Raw genomic sequence first — 16,330 nt, forward strand, 5'->3', positions numbered from 1 at the left:
GATGTGAACATGAAATTTCTTTAACAAACTGTTGATATTTACATAATTTTTTATGCTTGATGTTTCTGTTCAAATTTAGGTGCAAGTCAGGCCTATAACAATGATTAAATGTTCACTAATGATTCATTTTAAACAAATATCAAAGTAATAATGTAACTGTCTTTCCTGTCAAGGTAATGCAACTTGTAATTCTCAACATATTGTACAGTGCTGCAACAAAACAAAAACACTGATGAATAACAAAAATCCACCAAACAAGCATTGTGCTGGTAACAGAAAATCAATACCTGTGTAAAACCGTTCTTTGTAGTGGCATCAATCCTTGTTAATATAAATCGATTAAAACCCAAAACTTAAAAACAATTTAAATGGAAATTTACACACACTGCAGTTTTAAAAGACTTTTTCCCATAAAAAGTGTAGCAAATATTACTGTTCATCAACAAGAGAGTTTTCCAAATGTTTCCAGTCTAAACTAACATTCATTAATTACATTTTATGAATAAAGTAATTGATAATTAATCATAAACATATTAACCTCATAATTTAAAGTGATCATCTTAAATAATCCCAATAAGCTAAAACTACTGTGATTAGGCAGTTACGTGATCATAGTAACAGCATGCAACCATAACAGAGTTTAATGATGCTTTTTTTATTTTTTTTTTATTAGAATTTTAACGTCATGTTTTACACTTTGGTTACATTCATGACAGGAGCGGTAGTTACTCATTACACAAGATTCATCAGTTCACAAGGTTATATCGAACACAGTCATGGACAATTTTGTGTCTCCAATTCACCTCACTTGCATGTCTTTGGACTGTGGGAGGAAACCGGAGCACCCGGAGGAAACTCACGCAGACACGGGGAGAACATGCAAACTCCACACAGAAAGGAGTTTAATGATGCACTGAGTAAAAATTTGCCTTTAATAGTTACAAAGATGCAAAGCTGGCTAGAGCAGCAGCTCACATTTTCATAATATTATAAGATGCTAGTTATTCAGTAAAGGAGGAGTCTGCAATGTTTTATTTGTTAACAGTAAAGCATAAAAGTAAAAAGTCACTGGGTGCAAGCCTAAAATGTGACTGTGGTGGGTGCCTGGTTCTGCATTTTCACATGGTTTATCAGACTAATGATTTACTAATTATATCGTTTTAATAATTGGGTTTTATTATGTGCTTCAGGGGGAAAAAACAACATTTGACTAGCAAACTAAAACACTTTGAACTTGATTTTGTGTGCAGATGTTCTGTACCTGTAGGCTGTTATGGTCTGTAGCCTGGTTGAAATCGTGCTGTTTCTTCAAAGATCAGTCCCTTCAGCGTCTCTTTGGGCAAATCATCAAGCTCCATATCAAACTTAAACGGAGCTTCAGCGACAGGCTGGTCAACACACACAATATTCATTTTACACAACACTCTTCTAATTAACTGACTAGAGCATGAGTTAGTGATACGATATGGCAGCTGCATCACCAGGTCAGTATTAGTTACGTTATTAGGGTCATTATCAGTTTTACATGGGTTTGCTTACATTAAGGGTCAGTCTTGGACAATTTAGTATCTCCAATTCACCTCACTTGCAGGTCTTTGGACTGTGGAAGGAAATCGGCGCTCCCGGAGCAAACCCATGCAGACACGGGGAGAACATGCAAACTCCACACAGACCCGGACCGCCCCAACTGGGGATCGAACCCAGGACCTTCTTGCCTTCAGAACCTCTGTTCTGTTTGATAGCTTTGTAAACTGTTCTATTGGTGTAGCAAAAATGCTCATACAATAAATTAGATTCAAAGATTAAAAAGAATTAAGGCCAGTTGAACTTACCTCATCAGTAGGATCATAGTACTGCTCCAGGTAAGGGTGAGCCAGAGCTTGCTCCACCTCAATCCTCTTATGGGGATTAAAGGTCAGCATCTTATCCAACAGATCCAAGGCTACAGAACAAACAGCCCAGGAAACCCAGTTTGAGTAGAAACATAAACAAAACTTTATAACAGTGGATGATTAGTAAAAATATGCCTGACTAGTCAACTAATCATTCAGATAACCGGCCAACCAACCAGTTCATTTAGAAATCGTCAATTTGACGTAAACATGACACGTTTACTCCCAGTGTGTGGTTTGCATTCATGTACGGACCAACTAGTACTGTTAGATCAAGTCAGAAAAACAAAAGAAGTAAATGTGATACTTTAAGCCTACTCCCGAACACTACTACTACACAACATTTTTTTTTTTTCCTTTGTCATTTTTATCCACCACTTCATCCTGGTCAGGGTCACAGTTACTAGTTCAAAATCCTAGTTTTATCCAAACCTGGTAGCAGCATGATCAAACCTGGTATGAGGAAAGCAAAAGCACTTTCCCAGAAACAATCAAGACTACAATCTCATTGTGTACTCTGGGTGAGGAAGAAAAATGAGAAGCACGCTGACCTTTCGGGTCGGCGTTAGGAAAGAGGCGATTCCAGGGCACTTTGCAGCGCAGTGGCAGAGACAGCAGGTAGTTTCGGGCCTTTATGTTGATTATACAGTTCAGATCCTCTTGTGAGGGAGAGCCCAGAATACCTAAACCAGACGAATAAAATGGGTTATTTATCAGAACCAGTAAAAAGAATGGTGCCAAAATAAAACACAGAAAGTTTTGGTTGGGGAGTGGGGGTGGATAAAGAACTATACATGTACTAGGTTTCCAAAATATTATATTTTTCAAGAAAATACCTACCTAAAATATGGTTCAGCTGATCCAGGTAGTGCTTTCCAGGAAATATGGGTCTGTTTGAGAGCATCTCAGCCAGAATACAACCCACAGACCAAATGTCAATAGATTTAGTATAACCCTGTAACCAGAGAAACCAGATAAACATAATAATCCAGTTCTATTTCCACATAAACCAGCTAAAACAAAGTTCTGCTTTTTGTTACTGTGACTAAAACAGTCTGGTGCTTCTCAGGAAATAACTTTAAATTTGGCAGCTATTCTTGAGAAATCAGGGAAAAACATTTGCAAATAACTGGCATTCCTATTAAATGATATTTAATACTTGATTCTTTTATTCATATGATGCATTTAATGATTTCTTTATACACTGATGAGCCAAAAAATGAAGACAACCCACTGTTAGAACCGTTCTTACCAGTCATCAGCACATTTAGAGTGTGTTCCAAAACCTAGTAAGCTCTCTACATAGACAGCATTTTACGTCATCCTGTGCATGAGAAGTAGGCTGTTCAGATTCTTAGATGCCTTGAAACGCTGTCTACTAAGGCACCTTTAATCTGAACGGTATTTTGACAAAATAACGATGGAGCATCCGATGCTGCCTTAACAGTGAAGGCAATCCCATCATTCAGTGCAGCTTTTCTCACAGAAAAATAAAAAACATGGTGGACGGTGCAAAGAAACTAAGAGTTATTTTCAATCGTAAAGAAAATTATTATTGATTTTTTAATTTGTATAAACTTGTACAAGTGTCGTTTATTTGCAAATTCGGGCTTGTCAGCGAATTTAACCATTTTCGGTACACGGAGGGAGATGTTAGTTGACATGCTAGCGGCACCCCATCGGTTTGAATGGTATGAGGCTAACTGTGTTAGCTTAGTAAGCAAAAACTGATGGAATCGCTGTCTAAGTAGTGCGTTCAAATAACCTGATTCATAAGTCGATGAATCCTCTCTATTTAGGCAGCTGCCCATGTACAATTTCATTTTACATTTGCAGCATTTAGTAGACGCTTTTATCCAAAGTGACTTACAGTACAGTGACAGAACATTGTCTAAGCAATTAAGGGTTAAGGGCCTTGCTCAAGGGCCCAACAGTGGCAACCTGGCAGTGGTGGGGCTTGAACCAGCAACCTTTGAATTGCTAGTCCGGTACCTTAACCGCTAGGCCACAACTGTCCTCTTGTAGGCAGTAAGACAGCAAGGCAAGACAACATGTCTCTGACCATGACATGTAAAATTGTTCGAAAAAGGCATTATAATGGTTTGGTTGGTGTTTACTCCTCATTATTAAATACATTACCTTTGAGTTGAGCATGATCTCTGGGGCGCGGTACCAGCGCGTGGCTACATACTCTGTAAGAAACCCTGTGTGGTCGTGATCCGGGTCAGCTACACGGGCCAGCCCAAAATCACAGATCTGCAAACACAGCAACAAATTCAGAATTCTCAGACAGTCTTGTTGCACCGGCTGATGGCATTTTTAAACAACTCGACTGTGAGCGGTGTGTGAACATCAGGGACCTTGAGATCACAGGTGGTGTTGAGCAGCAGGTTGGAGGGCTTCAGGTCTCTGTGGAGTACGTTGGCCGAGTGGATGTATTTCAGGCCGCGCAAAATCTGGTACAGGAAGTAGCAGATGTGGTCGTTGCTTAGGTGCTGTGTTTTAAGGAGCTTGTACAGGTCAGTCTCCATCAGGTCCTGCACGATGTAGCTAAAAAACTCTGGAGTCAAGGTCAAAGTTTTGTATTCAGTTTAGGGACGTGTCTCTATTTATGCCTAAGTGATTCAGCTCAGATGTTCACATGGTACGAGTGTGGAGGTCAGACTTTCAGTTTAAGCTTAACACACCGATATGAAATGGAATGTGCTGAATGTATTTATTCATATTTATTTAATGCAAATGCAGATAAATTTGTTCCTTTTTAACAATCAGTGTAACCTAAACTCAAAATCCTAACCCACAAACAAAAGCCTCTATAATCTTTATATAATCTTCTAAAGAGAATCTGCCCACCCTTCAGGATCTCACATAAGACATTTCGAGGCTGGGCTGCCAACAATCCATGCCGTTTCAGCTGCCATCCCACACACTCTGGATATGTGCGTCCAGCCAAAAACCCCTCCGCCGAAGAGGGGGAGGATTCTCTTAGCGCTGCTCAAAGCTGCTTCTCACTAAGCATGATGCACAAGAACTGACTGTACAGACCAGGAGAGGCACTTGCTTCAGAACAGGACTGCTCTGCTAGTGACCCACTGAACGCCCACTGACTATTGATTTTTGCGCCAAAATTAACTCTTTACTATGGTATTCGCCTACTCGCCCACTATGCTGCGTAAAACCGGGTGTACTGGCGCCAAAAAATAGACTTTGCTGTTTGTCCTAAGCATTCACATGTTACATAAAACCATGGAGGCTGTCTGAGCTAGAAAATCACGACAGACTTTGACTGTTTTTACAGATAATGAAATCTTATTAGGTGCCAGACCACTTCTGAGAGCAGCCTATATGATTAGATCAACCTTGGCTTGAGTTCTGAAGGAGGTATGAGCGTGAGCATGTATGTGAAGGTGGGTATGCCCTTGACTGAGAGGGTAATGTAATGGTGTACAGAATGCAGGCAGTAGTGCTTGTGTATAAGTGTCCATGGCCTACTTGGAAATCTGAATAAGAAGCGAGTGTCCTTAGCCAAGTCAGACTGGCACCGAAAGGATACACGTCCTTCATCTGATCGATGGAGGGCGCGCGGATGATGTCGTTGATGCCGATGATGTTTTCGTGTTTGAAGCGCAGCAGGATCTTGATCTCGCGGAGAGTACGCTGGCAGTACGTCTGATGCTCAAAAGGACTGATCTTCTTAATTGCCACACGCACTTTATTATCCCGATCATATGCTGAACTAGGAGGAAGAAAAGAAGGAAAAACAGGATTTTTAGTGTTGAACCACCAACACTGCTCATGAGGAACAGTGTACAAGGTAGTGTAGATGCTGCACAGATCCCAGGTACTGGAGACCTAGATTTGAACATCATTTCAGGTCTACCGAATTTGGAGTTGGTGGCACAGTGGCTTGGTGGGTAGCACCGTCGCCTCACAGCAAGACCAGGACCGGGTTCGATCCCCAGGGCATCACACTGTCTCTGCTGGCTTGTCTTTTTCCCATTGTGCATCCTGGGGTCATTTCATCCACAGGTAAACAACACATATGCATTGACTGTAGTATAGCAGATCAGACCAACTTCAACTGCACCATGGTGTAGCTCTGATAATCATTTGTCCAGTTGTCCATGCATGTGTGTGTTTAGAATACATAAGTAAATTTACCGTCACAGAGACACAGGTCACGATGGATCTGGTTTTAAAAGGAAACACTGTGCAAAGGCAGGAATAACCTGGACAAGTGCAAATCCATCACAGGGCTTTGGCCATTTCCCCCTCAGTCCGTGTATACACGCGGTTTGCTAATAATTGGTGGGCTGGTGCTGTTCCACCAGAGTGCACTTTTTTTGCAACATGCAACATTTAAATACCAGATTAAGTGAACGAATGCTAGAATCCACTTTTTTATTATTAAAATAACCATGCCAATGTGCTAATATCACACAAAGGATCAGGTAAGGCTCTACACACCGCTGCTACACACAGCAGGATCAGTGCAGAATAAAGACATTGAAGTGTGTTGCCATAGTGACACTTTGAAACTGACAGTAAAGCAGAGCAGAAGCACCAACACCAATCAAAACTGACCTTCAGTTCCATCGCCGCTTTCAACTCTCAGTGCATCTCTTTCACTTTCGGGCAACCACGTACTTCTCCCAAAAGAACTGTTTGTTAATGCAGCATCGCATAACAGAGATTCTGAAGCCAGCATAGAAAAGATACGCTTGAGAATGAAGGCGAATGCCTTTACTGTCTCCGTTTCATAGTTCTCACACCTACAAATGTACTGACCAGCATAAATACATGTTTCTATGACACCAACAACCTGAAGTGCAAAGTGATGAAGCAATTTAGGGCATTTGGGTAGTGCAGTCTTCTAATTCAGTGATCCCCAACCTTTTTTGCACCACGGACCGGTTTCATATAAGATATAATTTCATGGACCGGCGGGGGCGGGGGGATTGAAAATAGAACAACAAAACTACTCACAAATGATGGAAAATAAGTGGGAACCTTTTCGCTGCAACCAGACGCTCCCACCTAAGGGTGATAGGAGACAATAACACCCAGTGTGTTGGAAATGGAAGCAGTGCTTTCATTGCTTTTGTAGCAATGTCTAATTATTTATTCTTTTTGTGCGGCCTGATAATAAATGACACGGTCCATGGCCCGGTGGTTGGGGACTACTGATCTAATTCACAACCTCACCACCTCTCGATATTCAAATCTAGGCAGTGCTACAGACTAGGGCTGCAACGATTAGTCGACGTAGTCGATAACGTCGACTATAAAAATTTGTCGATGTGGAATTTCATTGTCGACTAGTCGTTATTGATGCAATGCACTAAAGGGACTGCAGGGGGCGCAGCATCGCTTCCATGGCGCAGCGGGGAGTTTATGAAGACAGAGAGGCAAAAATAAAGAGACTGAAACTTTCTAAAGTATTTCAGCCAAAATAACCCAAAGAAACGAGCTGGACGCAGACACTACAGAGCAGAGTTGTGGTTTCACGCCAGCACTCCGATGAAACGCCTTGCAGCCGTGATGAGCAGCGTTATTACGGTAAGTTTTTACACCGCTTTGTGCTTTAACCAACGTAGTTAATGTTTGTTAATGCCTGTCGGAAAACTATCTAAGAGTTCGCTATTTTTCAGGTTTGTTTGCTAGCTAACGCATTAAGTGCTATAGTTAATCAGTCATTTATATGAGTAACGTTATATAACTTAACATTATAGCCTAACGTTACCCTGTCTCGTCTTCCATATTTTTTGCTCTCGTTAATAAGAGCATTCATTCTAAATAATAAGCCTCATCCACTTAATGATAGCTAGTTAGCTCAGCAGATAATTCAGTTGAGATATTTATATATATTTATATTGACCTGTTATGGTTTAGTTGGCATAGCCAGTACACTATTTGTAATAAACTATGATACACAGCCTTCAGTTTGTGATAATGAATACAGCTTTCTCTTTTGTGCTTTCTATTAATAGCACTAAGCAATGGAGTGTGGATGAGAAGAGAAGAGTTTCATGCTCCCCTCAGATGGCTGAGATCTTTACAGACAGCATTCACATGTTTCTCAACGACATGTTATAAATGTTTTTGACTTCCAGAGTGATAACTTCTGAAACATAACAGTTTCTAATGCTGTCCAAAGCTTAAGTTTCATATTCATGTTTCATGGGTCATTATTTTAATTTGATATTAGAACTTAAATAACATAACAGGGTTTTATGTTAAGGCAGAGATGGAGGGTATGATATAAATAATCGATGACTAGTCGACTTATCGAAAAAATAATCATCAGATTAGTCGACTACTAAAATAATCGTTAGTTGCAGCCCTACTACCGACCTGGCACCGTTATGCAGTGCGTTTTATATTTTGATTGGACATGATATGCTTGTCGGTTATCGGTTAAAAGAAATTGGCAAAATCTGCATCCCTTGTTCTTACTAGTGCAAACTAGGTAAAAGTAATTGGGGAGCATGATAAAAGCAGAACAAGTCTCTTACACCAGTGGTTCTTAACCAGGGGGCCGATGCACACTACTGGGCCTTGGTGAGCCAAAAGGGGGTCCTGTTGCATTTTATTTATTTATTTATTAGGATTTCAATGTTTTACACACTTTGGTTACATTCATTTACATTTTCGGCATTTCAGACGCTTTTATCCAAAGCGACTTACAGTTATGACTTAACACAATTTTGAGCAATTGAGGGTTAAGGGCCTTGCTCGAGGGCCCAACAGTGGCAACTTGGCAGTGGTGGGGCTTAAACCAGCAACCTTTTGATTACTAGTCCAGTACCTTAACCACTGAGTTATCACTGCCCATGACAACAATGGTAGTTTCTTGTTAAGATACATAATTTTGTACCTCCAATTCACCTCACTTGCATGTCTTTGGACTGTGGGAGAAAACCGGAACTCCCAGAGGAAACCCACGCAGACACTGGGAGAACATGCAAACTCCACACAGAAAGGACCCGGACCGCCCCAACTGAGGATCAAACCCAGAACCTTCTTGCAGTGAGGCGACAGTTTGTTACATTAAAAATAATCACATGATAGGACAGGAAAATCAGTAAGCTATTAGCCTACAGCAGATCACAGTCTGATGCTGTACTTCAGCTGACTCCCACTAGAGCCCAAATTCAACCCTGTTCACGTTTAAAAGTAACAAAGTATTTAGTGTTCCACCTCTGGGTCTAAAACTGGTTATAATTGCACATATAATTTGCCTCAGGACTGATGAACTCCAGTGAGCCCAGAACTCTGCACTGTTATTGTAGGGAGTGTTTGGGGTTGGGCTAGCGATTAGCCAAGCAACTACACATTACTGCAGCCAACAACACACTCAAAAATGAAAAGTTTAGAAATGTGAGTGAGAGAAAGATACAGAAAGAAGGGAAAAGGTTTTCATCAAAGCATACAGAGCAGAACAGAGATGAAAAAAGAAAGTCAGCAGGATGGAAGAGTGTGATAAAGTGGTAGAGATATGGTTTCCACGGAGATGAACAGGCAAGACTTCGCAGGAAAGAGTTATGCAACAGGATGTTGCCATGGTGATGTGGGGGGTGGCAACAGGGCGAATGCTCGTAGTGAATCTACACCTAGTACAAACTACGGTCTAAAAAAAACTAAAATGGGAACAATGTGAGATGAGCAAAAAAATGCTGGCACGTCATCGAATAATAAACGTTTCTATAATTAGACGAGGCCTTTCTGTAAATTCAGGACGCTCGGAGAAAAGTAGCCGTGGGGTGTTTATGCAGGGACGAGGGTTTGGAGTGAAGAGGAGAGAGAGACATGCACAGTTTACTAAACATGTAAACACTCGGGGCAAATAATCTGCAGCCCTGAGGTTCCATCCACAGACACATGCTCTAATAAACCACATTTTATTTCAGTTTCGTTCTCTGTGGCATTTTATCCCGTCGTGGCCGATCCAGACAAGCTTTCACAGGGCCTGAATGTCAGACCCGAGTCAGTTTGGTATGTTTGGGCATGAATGGATGTAGTTTTCAAATCCGGGTGCAGTCTGGGGTACTTTTCTTTGGTATGTCAAGGATTTTGTACTCAATTAATGCAAGCTCCAGTACAAACCATGCCGTGGGAAAATTGACTGTTTCTTAGTAAGTAAGTAAGTAAGTAAGTAAATTTTATTTATAAAGCACTCTTAAAACAACTTACGTTGACCAAAGTGCTGTACATCGAATAAGCATACATAACACAACATTATATTAAAAGAAAAAAGTAAGAACCAAATAAAAATACAGAGTAAGAGACAAAATAAAACAAATACAAATAGACTAAACAATTAAAATTAACACAGCTCCTCACTGTTCAAATGCCAGCTTATAAAGGTATGTTTTTAGGAGTGATTTAAAAACAGCGGCCGAAGGTGCTTGTCGAATATTAGGAGGTAGAGTGTTCCATAGCCTCGGAGCATAAACTGCAAATGCACGATCACCTTTTAGCTTCAAACGAGCCCTAGGAACAGTCAACAAATTCTGAGTGGCTGATCTTAAAGATCGCTGTGCGGTTGCGGGAGAAAGCATACCACTGAGATAAGCCGGGGCTTGACCATTAAGCGCTTTAAAAACAAATTAAAGCACTTTAAAATGAATCCTGTGCTGAACAGGCAGCCAATGTAGTGAGGCAAGGACTGGTGTAATATGGTTTCTTTTCTTGGTATTAGTCAGTAACCTTGCTGCTTAGCAGGTTATTAAAGTAACGTGATTGGCTGAATGAATCATGTTAGTTTTTTAATGTTTACCATCACTCAAAAAATGGTGTGCAATACTGCAAAATTTGGTATCGAGCCGATACCAAGTAAATACAGGGCCAGTATCGCCAATACTGATACTGATACTTTTTACTTATAAAGCAGCTTATTTACTTTCATGTAGGGAGGAGCAGTGTGTAATGATTTATGAGGTGAATGTATCATCAATATGCTTTGACGACTAAATGATTTTGTGTTTATTAGTTAATCATGTGCATGTGAAAAAACACTAACAGTTTTTAGGCAAATAAAAAGTAATTTTATTAATGTATATATAATTTTATTAATGTATATATTTTATTAATGTTTTATTAATGTAATAAACTATCGCCGATCACCTTTCAGCGCGATCGGCCGATACCGATCGAGGGCGGGGCTATATGCCACGGCAGGGCAAGATGCAATTTTTAGCGCAAGCAAGACATGAAACATGGTCTAAACTGGTTTATTACCATTTTTAACGAACTCATGTGAAACCGCATAATATCTTTAACAAAATTTGCAGTAAATAAACAAAGTAAATCAAACAAATACAGCCAATACTGCAATGATTATATTTAGACCATTAATTAATTTAAAAAGAGAAAAGTAAATTAAACAAATGCAGTCATAAAACTACAACCATTAAATGTAGATCTTGAATTGTTTTAAAACAAACTCGAATTGTTTTTAAACAGTAAATTAAACAGTCAATACTGCAATAATTAAACGTGGCCCTTAATTAAAACGAAAAAAACAGTAAATCAAACAAATACAGTTAAAATACTGCAATCATTAAATTTAGACCATTAATTATTATATGCATTTGAGAAATATCGGCCGATTGCTGATCGCATATTTTGATTAAAAATCGGCCGATACCGATACATAGCCGATCGATGGGGTTTTTGTTCAAAAACAATTATATAATAAGAAAACATAATTCCCACTCTTATTGCACTCTCTGGCTTTTTGTTAAACAAAGTACACAAAAACATTAAAGAACGTCAATTATTTTTTCAGTGAAAGGTTTTTGTTCATAAACAATAAATATTAAAACTAAATTTATTCCTTTCACTGCACTTCAGTACAGTGCAACATTTCAACTGAAGAACAAATGTTTTAAAACTTTAAAACTCTTTTTTTTTTTTAGTTAATCAAATTTTTTTAATTAACTGACAGAAAATATCCACTTTTTCTCTCTGCCTTTCACTTACTGTTATACTATATGTATTTTATCTCAGTGTCGCTTAGTCACGTGATGGCACGACAATAAAACACAGCTGAGCAGGGAGGAGCAAAGTGTGCATGTAAGCTGTAAAAGAGCGGTGTCTGCACGCGAGCACACACACACACACACACACACACACACACACACACACACACACACGCGTCTACTTTTTGATAAAACTCGAGGAATGTACTTAATGTAGCGGAGAAAAAACTGAAGCTAAAGTATGAATCCCATCATGCTAGTATCGATCCGATTCTAATACCAACGTTGGTATCGATACTATCAATATTTGGATCGATCCGCCCACAACTAACTCAAACATATGCATTGCAATGGGTGTTATATAAATATTGTGAGTCACTGGGCCATTATGGGACAAGCTGATGGTAGTTACTTAGTGTTAAATGCAGCAGATATGATAAGCATGAGTGACTTTGATAAGAGCTGAATTGTTCTACATTACTGCCATGTTTACTATAGTACACTGTTTTAATCAATAGGTACTGTACATAGTTTTGTTGCAATGAAGCTCAGTAATGGGTTTTATATTTTGATCGGATGCTAGAAGATGCTATAAGATAGACTAGTCAGTCTGTAACTTTCTTCACAATTACAATCCATCATCAGCTGTTGAAAATTAATTTAAACAAAATCTTTAAATGAATTCATCGAACAGCAACCTTTTTGTTGGTTATGGGTTAAATGGTTAATGACGTTCGGATATTGGTTAAAAAAAAACTGGCATAATTTGCATCTCTGGCTGCAGAGTAGAACAGTAGTTGGCTTGATCAGTCTGACAGGCTTTTAACTGTACCACTGTGTGTGTGTGTGTGTGTGTGTGTGTGTGTGTGTGTGTGTGTGTGTGTGTGTGTGTGTGTGGTGTGCATGTATCTGTGCGTGCTTTACTCGCAGTGAGCAGTCGAACTGGATTTATTACAGTAGCTTTTACCAAGTCGAGCTAAACAAAGTTTACAGTGATGCTCACTGAAAGTTATTTAGATCAGATAAGCTTCATTTACACAGAGATGCCTCACTGTGAAGCACTTCCTTTTATAATAGGGGTGGGGTGCAGTATTAAATGCCTTAACGTAAAAAATTAAGGACATTTAGTAAGCAATAAAACGCAATAAAAACAAGAATCTGTGATGAATTAATTCTCTTGAACCTTTATTCAACTGACAGACAAAGAAAATGTTTTCAATGTTTTTACTGACAAACCTAATTGTACTTTGTAAATATAGCCACATTTACACTTTGATGACTAAAAAAAGCTGGGTTTTTCCTTGTTTGATACAAGACTTCTGCTGTGGTGGCTGTTTGATTCTACTCTTCATGATGTGCCATACATTTTCAAGCACCTACCATTCAAACACAAACACTCAAACACACACACACACTCTTTAGGCATGGCTTTGTAGACACAGATACCCCTTTTCCACCAAAAAAAACATGGTTCTAGAACCGGTTCTGTTCAGGTTTCTCTGAACCTTGGTGTTCTGTAGAGAACCGACGCGCGTTTCCACCAGTTTTTGAGAACCAAGCCTCCGTCATCATCGGTGGGCGTTACTTACTAAGAGTTTAGAGCAGTAATATCATGGCGGAGTGTGTGGATTATGTGCGAGCATTTGTGCTGCTGTTACAGATGTTGGTTTTTATGTAAAAACATCAATCAAATATCGGTGATTAGAAGACGTGACGTGTTTGTCTCAGTTGTTGTTTTCTTTAGTTCATTGACGTGAGAAGAGTTTTGCGCTTCGGTTTCACTGCGACTCTTGGCGTAAATAACCGATTTGCTCAGCGCTCGACTCGAGAGATAAAACATCATTAAAGTTCCATGATACAAACAAACATCTGTGTGAAATAACCATCAAACCCAGTCTAACAGCTCCACGTGTATCTGTGTTTTGTTGGATTTACTTCACGTGTGGTGTTTATATTTCACGTTAAACGTCGTTCGTTCTGTCCGGGTTACTTTTACCACGTCATATCACACAGTTCATCTTTTTTAAGGCACTTTAAAAATATCAGCAGCAAACTGACTCAAAATGTAATAATGTCATGTAGCCTATGTCAATAATATGCGTCTCGTTACTGCATTAACCATATGTAATATTCTTATCATTAAATGAGATTTGAAGCCCTTAAAACACTTGCACTGTTAATTTAGATTTTCTTTTATTTCATTTATCTTGAGTTTAAATTTCAGCTCAGTGAAGCACTTTAATCACTAACACTTTTTCAGTAAGTTACCTTTCTTGTAGAATTGTGCTTCAAATAAAGAACTTTATGTTGACCAGATTGTTAGTTAATCATTTACAAGGCAATATTGCCTATATGGACAGCGGGAAAAAAAAAAGTGAACCTGTAAAACTGAGGCGTTAAATGCGATGCAGTCGAAAATTTGGGTGCACCAAACTTTTGTGCTGGTGCACCTAAGAAAAAAAGTTAGGCACACCAGTGCAAAAAGTTAGTCTAGAGCCCTGTGACATGTTTGCTTTTGCACATTTCTTTTCCAATAGCACAGACAGCCTGATGTCCAATTTTCCTAAAATCAAGCTGGACGACTGACACTCCTCAACCATATTTCATAAGGATGTGAATTTTCAAGTAACTGATGAACAACCATCATTAGTTGACAGTTAACAGATAACCAACAACAAACTGAACAATGACTTCCTCGTTGGTTATCAGTTAATTGGTTAATCATTAACATCCCTAACATCTTTCATTCCATCTGAGATGAGCACGGGCCCAAATAACTTGGTGGCGTTTCTGTATAGAATTCACATTTGGGTTTTTCTTTGCGTAAGACTTTAAAGTTGCATTTTTTTAATTCAGTGGTAGACTGTGTTACATGACGAAAGTTTTCAGTGGTTAAGAGTGGTGCCCAGCTCTGCCTTACATGGAGATTTCTCCAGATTCCATAAATCTATTCACAATATTAAGGACGGTAGATGGTTAAAAGACTTAAATTATTTGCAATCTTCCATTAAGAAACATTCTTTTTTTTTAAATGCATTTTCTCCCCCATTTTCCTCCCAATTTAAAGTACTTAATTTGTCTTCCACTGCTGAGAGATACCCGATTGCATCCGAGGAGAGCACGCCGCTGTACACGCCTCTTCCGACACGTGTACAGCCCTCCCGTTCTCGCCCCCGCATTCTGCTCGGGCGTCTCTTCCGCCAATCAGGGTCCTTACACAACGTATGAAGATCCCACCTACACATAGTCCGGCCCCCACCCTGCAGATACGATGGCCAATTAGTATCTGCTGCAGGCACTGCCAATTATGCCCGCCAGATGGCGCCCAGCCGACCTGTGGCAATGCCGAGTGTCGAACCGAGGAGTTCAGAATCTCTGGGCTAGTGTGCTAGCAGAATATCCCGCTGCGCCACCTGGGCAACCAGAAGCCTTCTTTTTGAACTGACTGACAATTATCACACAAAGTTTGGCACAAAATGGTGCCATCTTTGCATCCTTCTTTCATACACCATCATGATACCCTCACCTGTTACTGATTCACCTGCTTATTGTGGAATGTTTCAAAACTTGAATACGCTCTCTTTTTACTCTTATTTTGCCTCGTTCCCAACTTTTAAAAATGAGGTTTGTAGTTCGATTAAGGTTTTCTTAAATATTGATTCTAATTTAATTAGATTTTTAGAACATAACGGGATTTTAAAAAATTTAATTTACAAAACTACATCTAAAAATAAAAAATTAGTACAAATTAAAGCAGATTATATTGTGCCCGACATTAGAAGCAAGGTGTGCAAAACCGACTAGGCTAAGAAGTATGCATGTAAGCGTGTGGCTTTAAACTCGGTGCACAGTCGTGCACAGTCTAACACGGCTGGTATGAGGCAACCCAAGCTAATGAGCATGTATCTGATACACTCATGTTGTAAAAAGAGCGATTCTTTTACCCATCCTCTCTCCTCTTTTTATCCTGACAGATTGAATGGCAGCATGCTAACGTCATTGGCAGAGAGGTTGCCATGGAGACTGGCACCATGGCAGTGTCTGGCATGAAGCTGCAGTCCTGGCAGTAGCCACAAAACAAACCCTCCACAAGTGCGTGCATGCACAAGTGTAACTGAAAGGTTGTAAAGGTGTGAGCTTGCACACTTGCGAGAGCAGCCATGTGGCCATGTACACACAGGGTGTGTCAGTGGGAGCAATTATACAAGTGTGTGTGTGTGTGTGTGTGTGTGTGTGTGTGTGTGTGTTTGTGCACGTATTAAAAAAACAGATAAGCCATGGAGGTGAGAAGGCAAAGGTTAGATTCCTAAATGATATATCAGGGTGTGTTGGTGCATGTACTAGAATGGCTGACGTGTGTTCTCTTGGAAATTTGTTGCTGCATGCACATTGTTCAGCATTTCTATTGACTAAATATTGTAATACCCATCCTACATGCTGTGCACTTTGCTGTTA

General features: G+C 39.7%; 1 protein-coding gene across 1 annotated transcript in view; it reads right to left on the minus strand.

The window, feature by feature from the left end:
- Positions 1-16,330, minus strand: part of mapk1 (mitogen-activated protein kinase 1) — a 28,014-nt gene that overhangs the window by 3,471 nt on the left and 8,213 nt on the right. The window contains exons 2-8 of the mRNA XM_063018259.1: positions 5,446-5,628; positions 4,253-4,442; positions 4,032-4,148; positions 2,733-2,847; positions 2,444-2,575; positions 1,833-1,942; positions 1,262-1,388 (exon numbers count right to left, since the gene is read on the minus strand). Of these exons, the coding sequence (XP_062874329.1) occupies positions 1,272-1,388; positions 1,833-1,942; positions 2,444-2,575; positions 2,733-2,847; positions 4,032-4,148; positions 4,253-4,442; positions 5,446-5,628 (964 nt within the window). The 3' untranslated portion in view covers positions 1,262-1,271. The remainder of the gene's footprint in view (positions 1-1,261; positions 1,389-1,832; positions 1,943-2,443; positions 2,576-2,732; positions 2,848-4,031; positions 4,149-4,252; positions 4,443-5,445; positions 5,629-16,330) is intronic.

The sequence above is a fragment of the Trichomycterus rosablanca genome, chromosome 21 (assembly GCF_030014385.1).
Source record: "Trichomycterus rosablanca isolate fTriRos1 chromosome 21, fTriRos1.hap1, whole genome shotgun sequence".
NCBI classification, from domain to species: domain Eukaryota; kingdom Metazoa; phylum Chordata; class Actinopteri; order Siluriformes; family Trichomycteridae; genus Trichomycterus; species Trichomycterus rosablanca.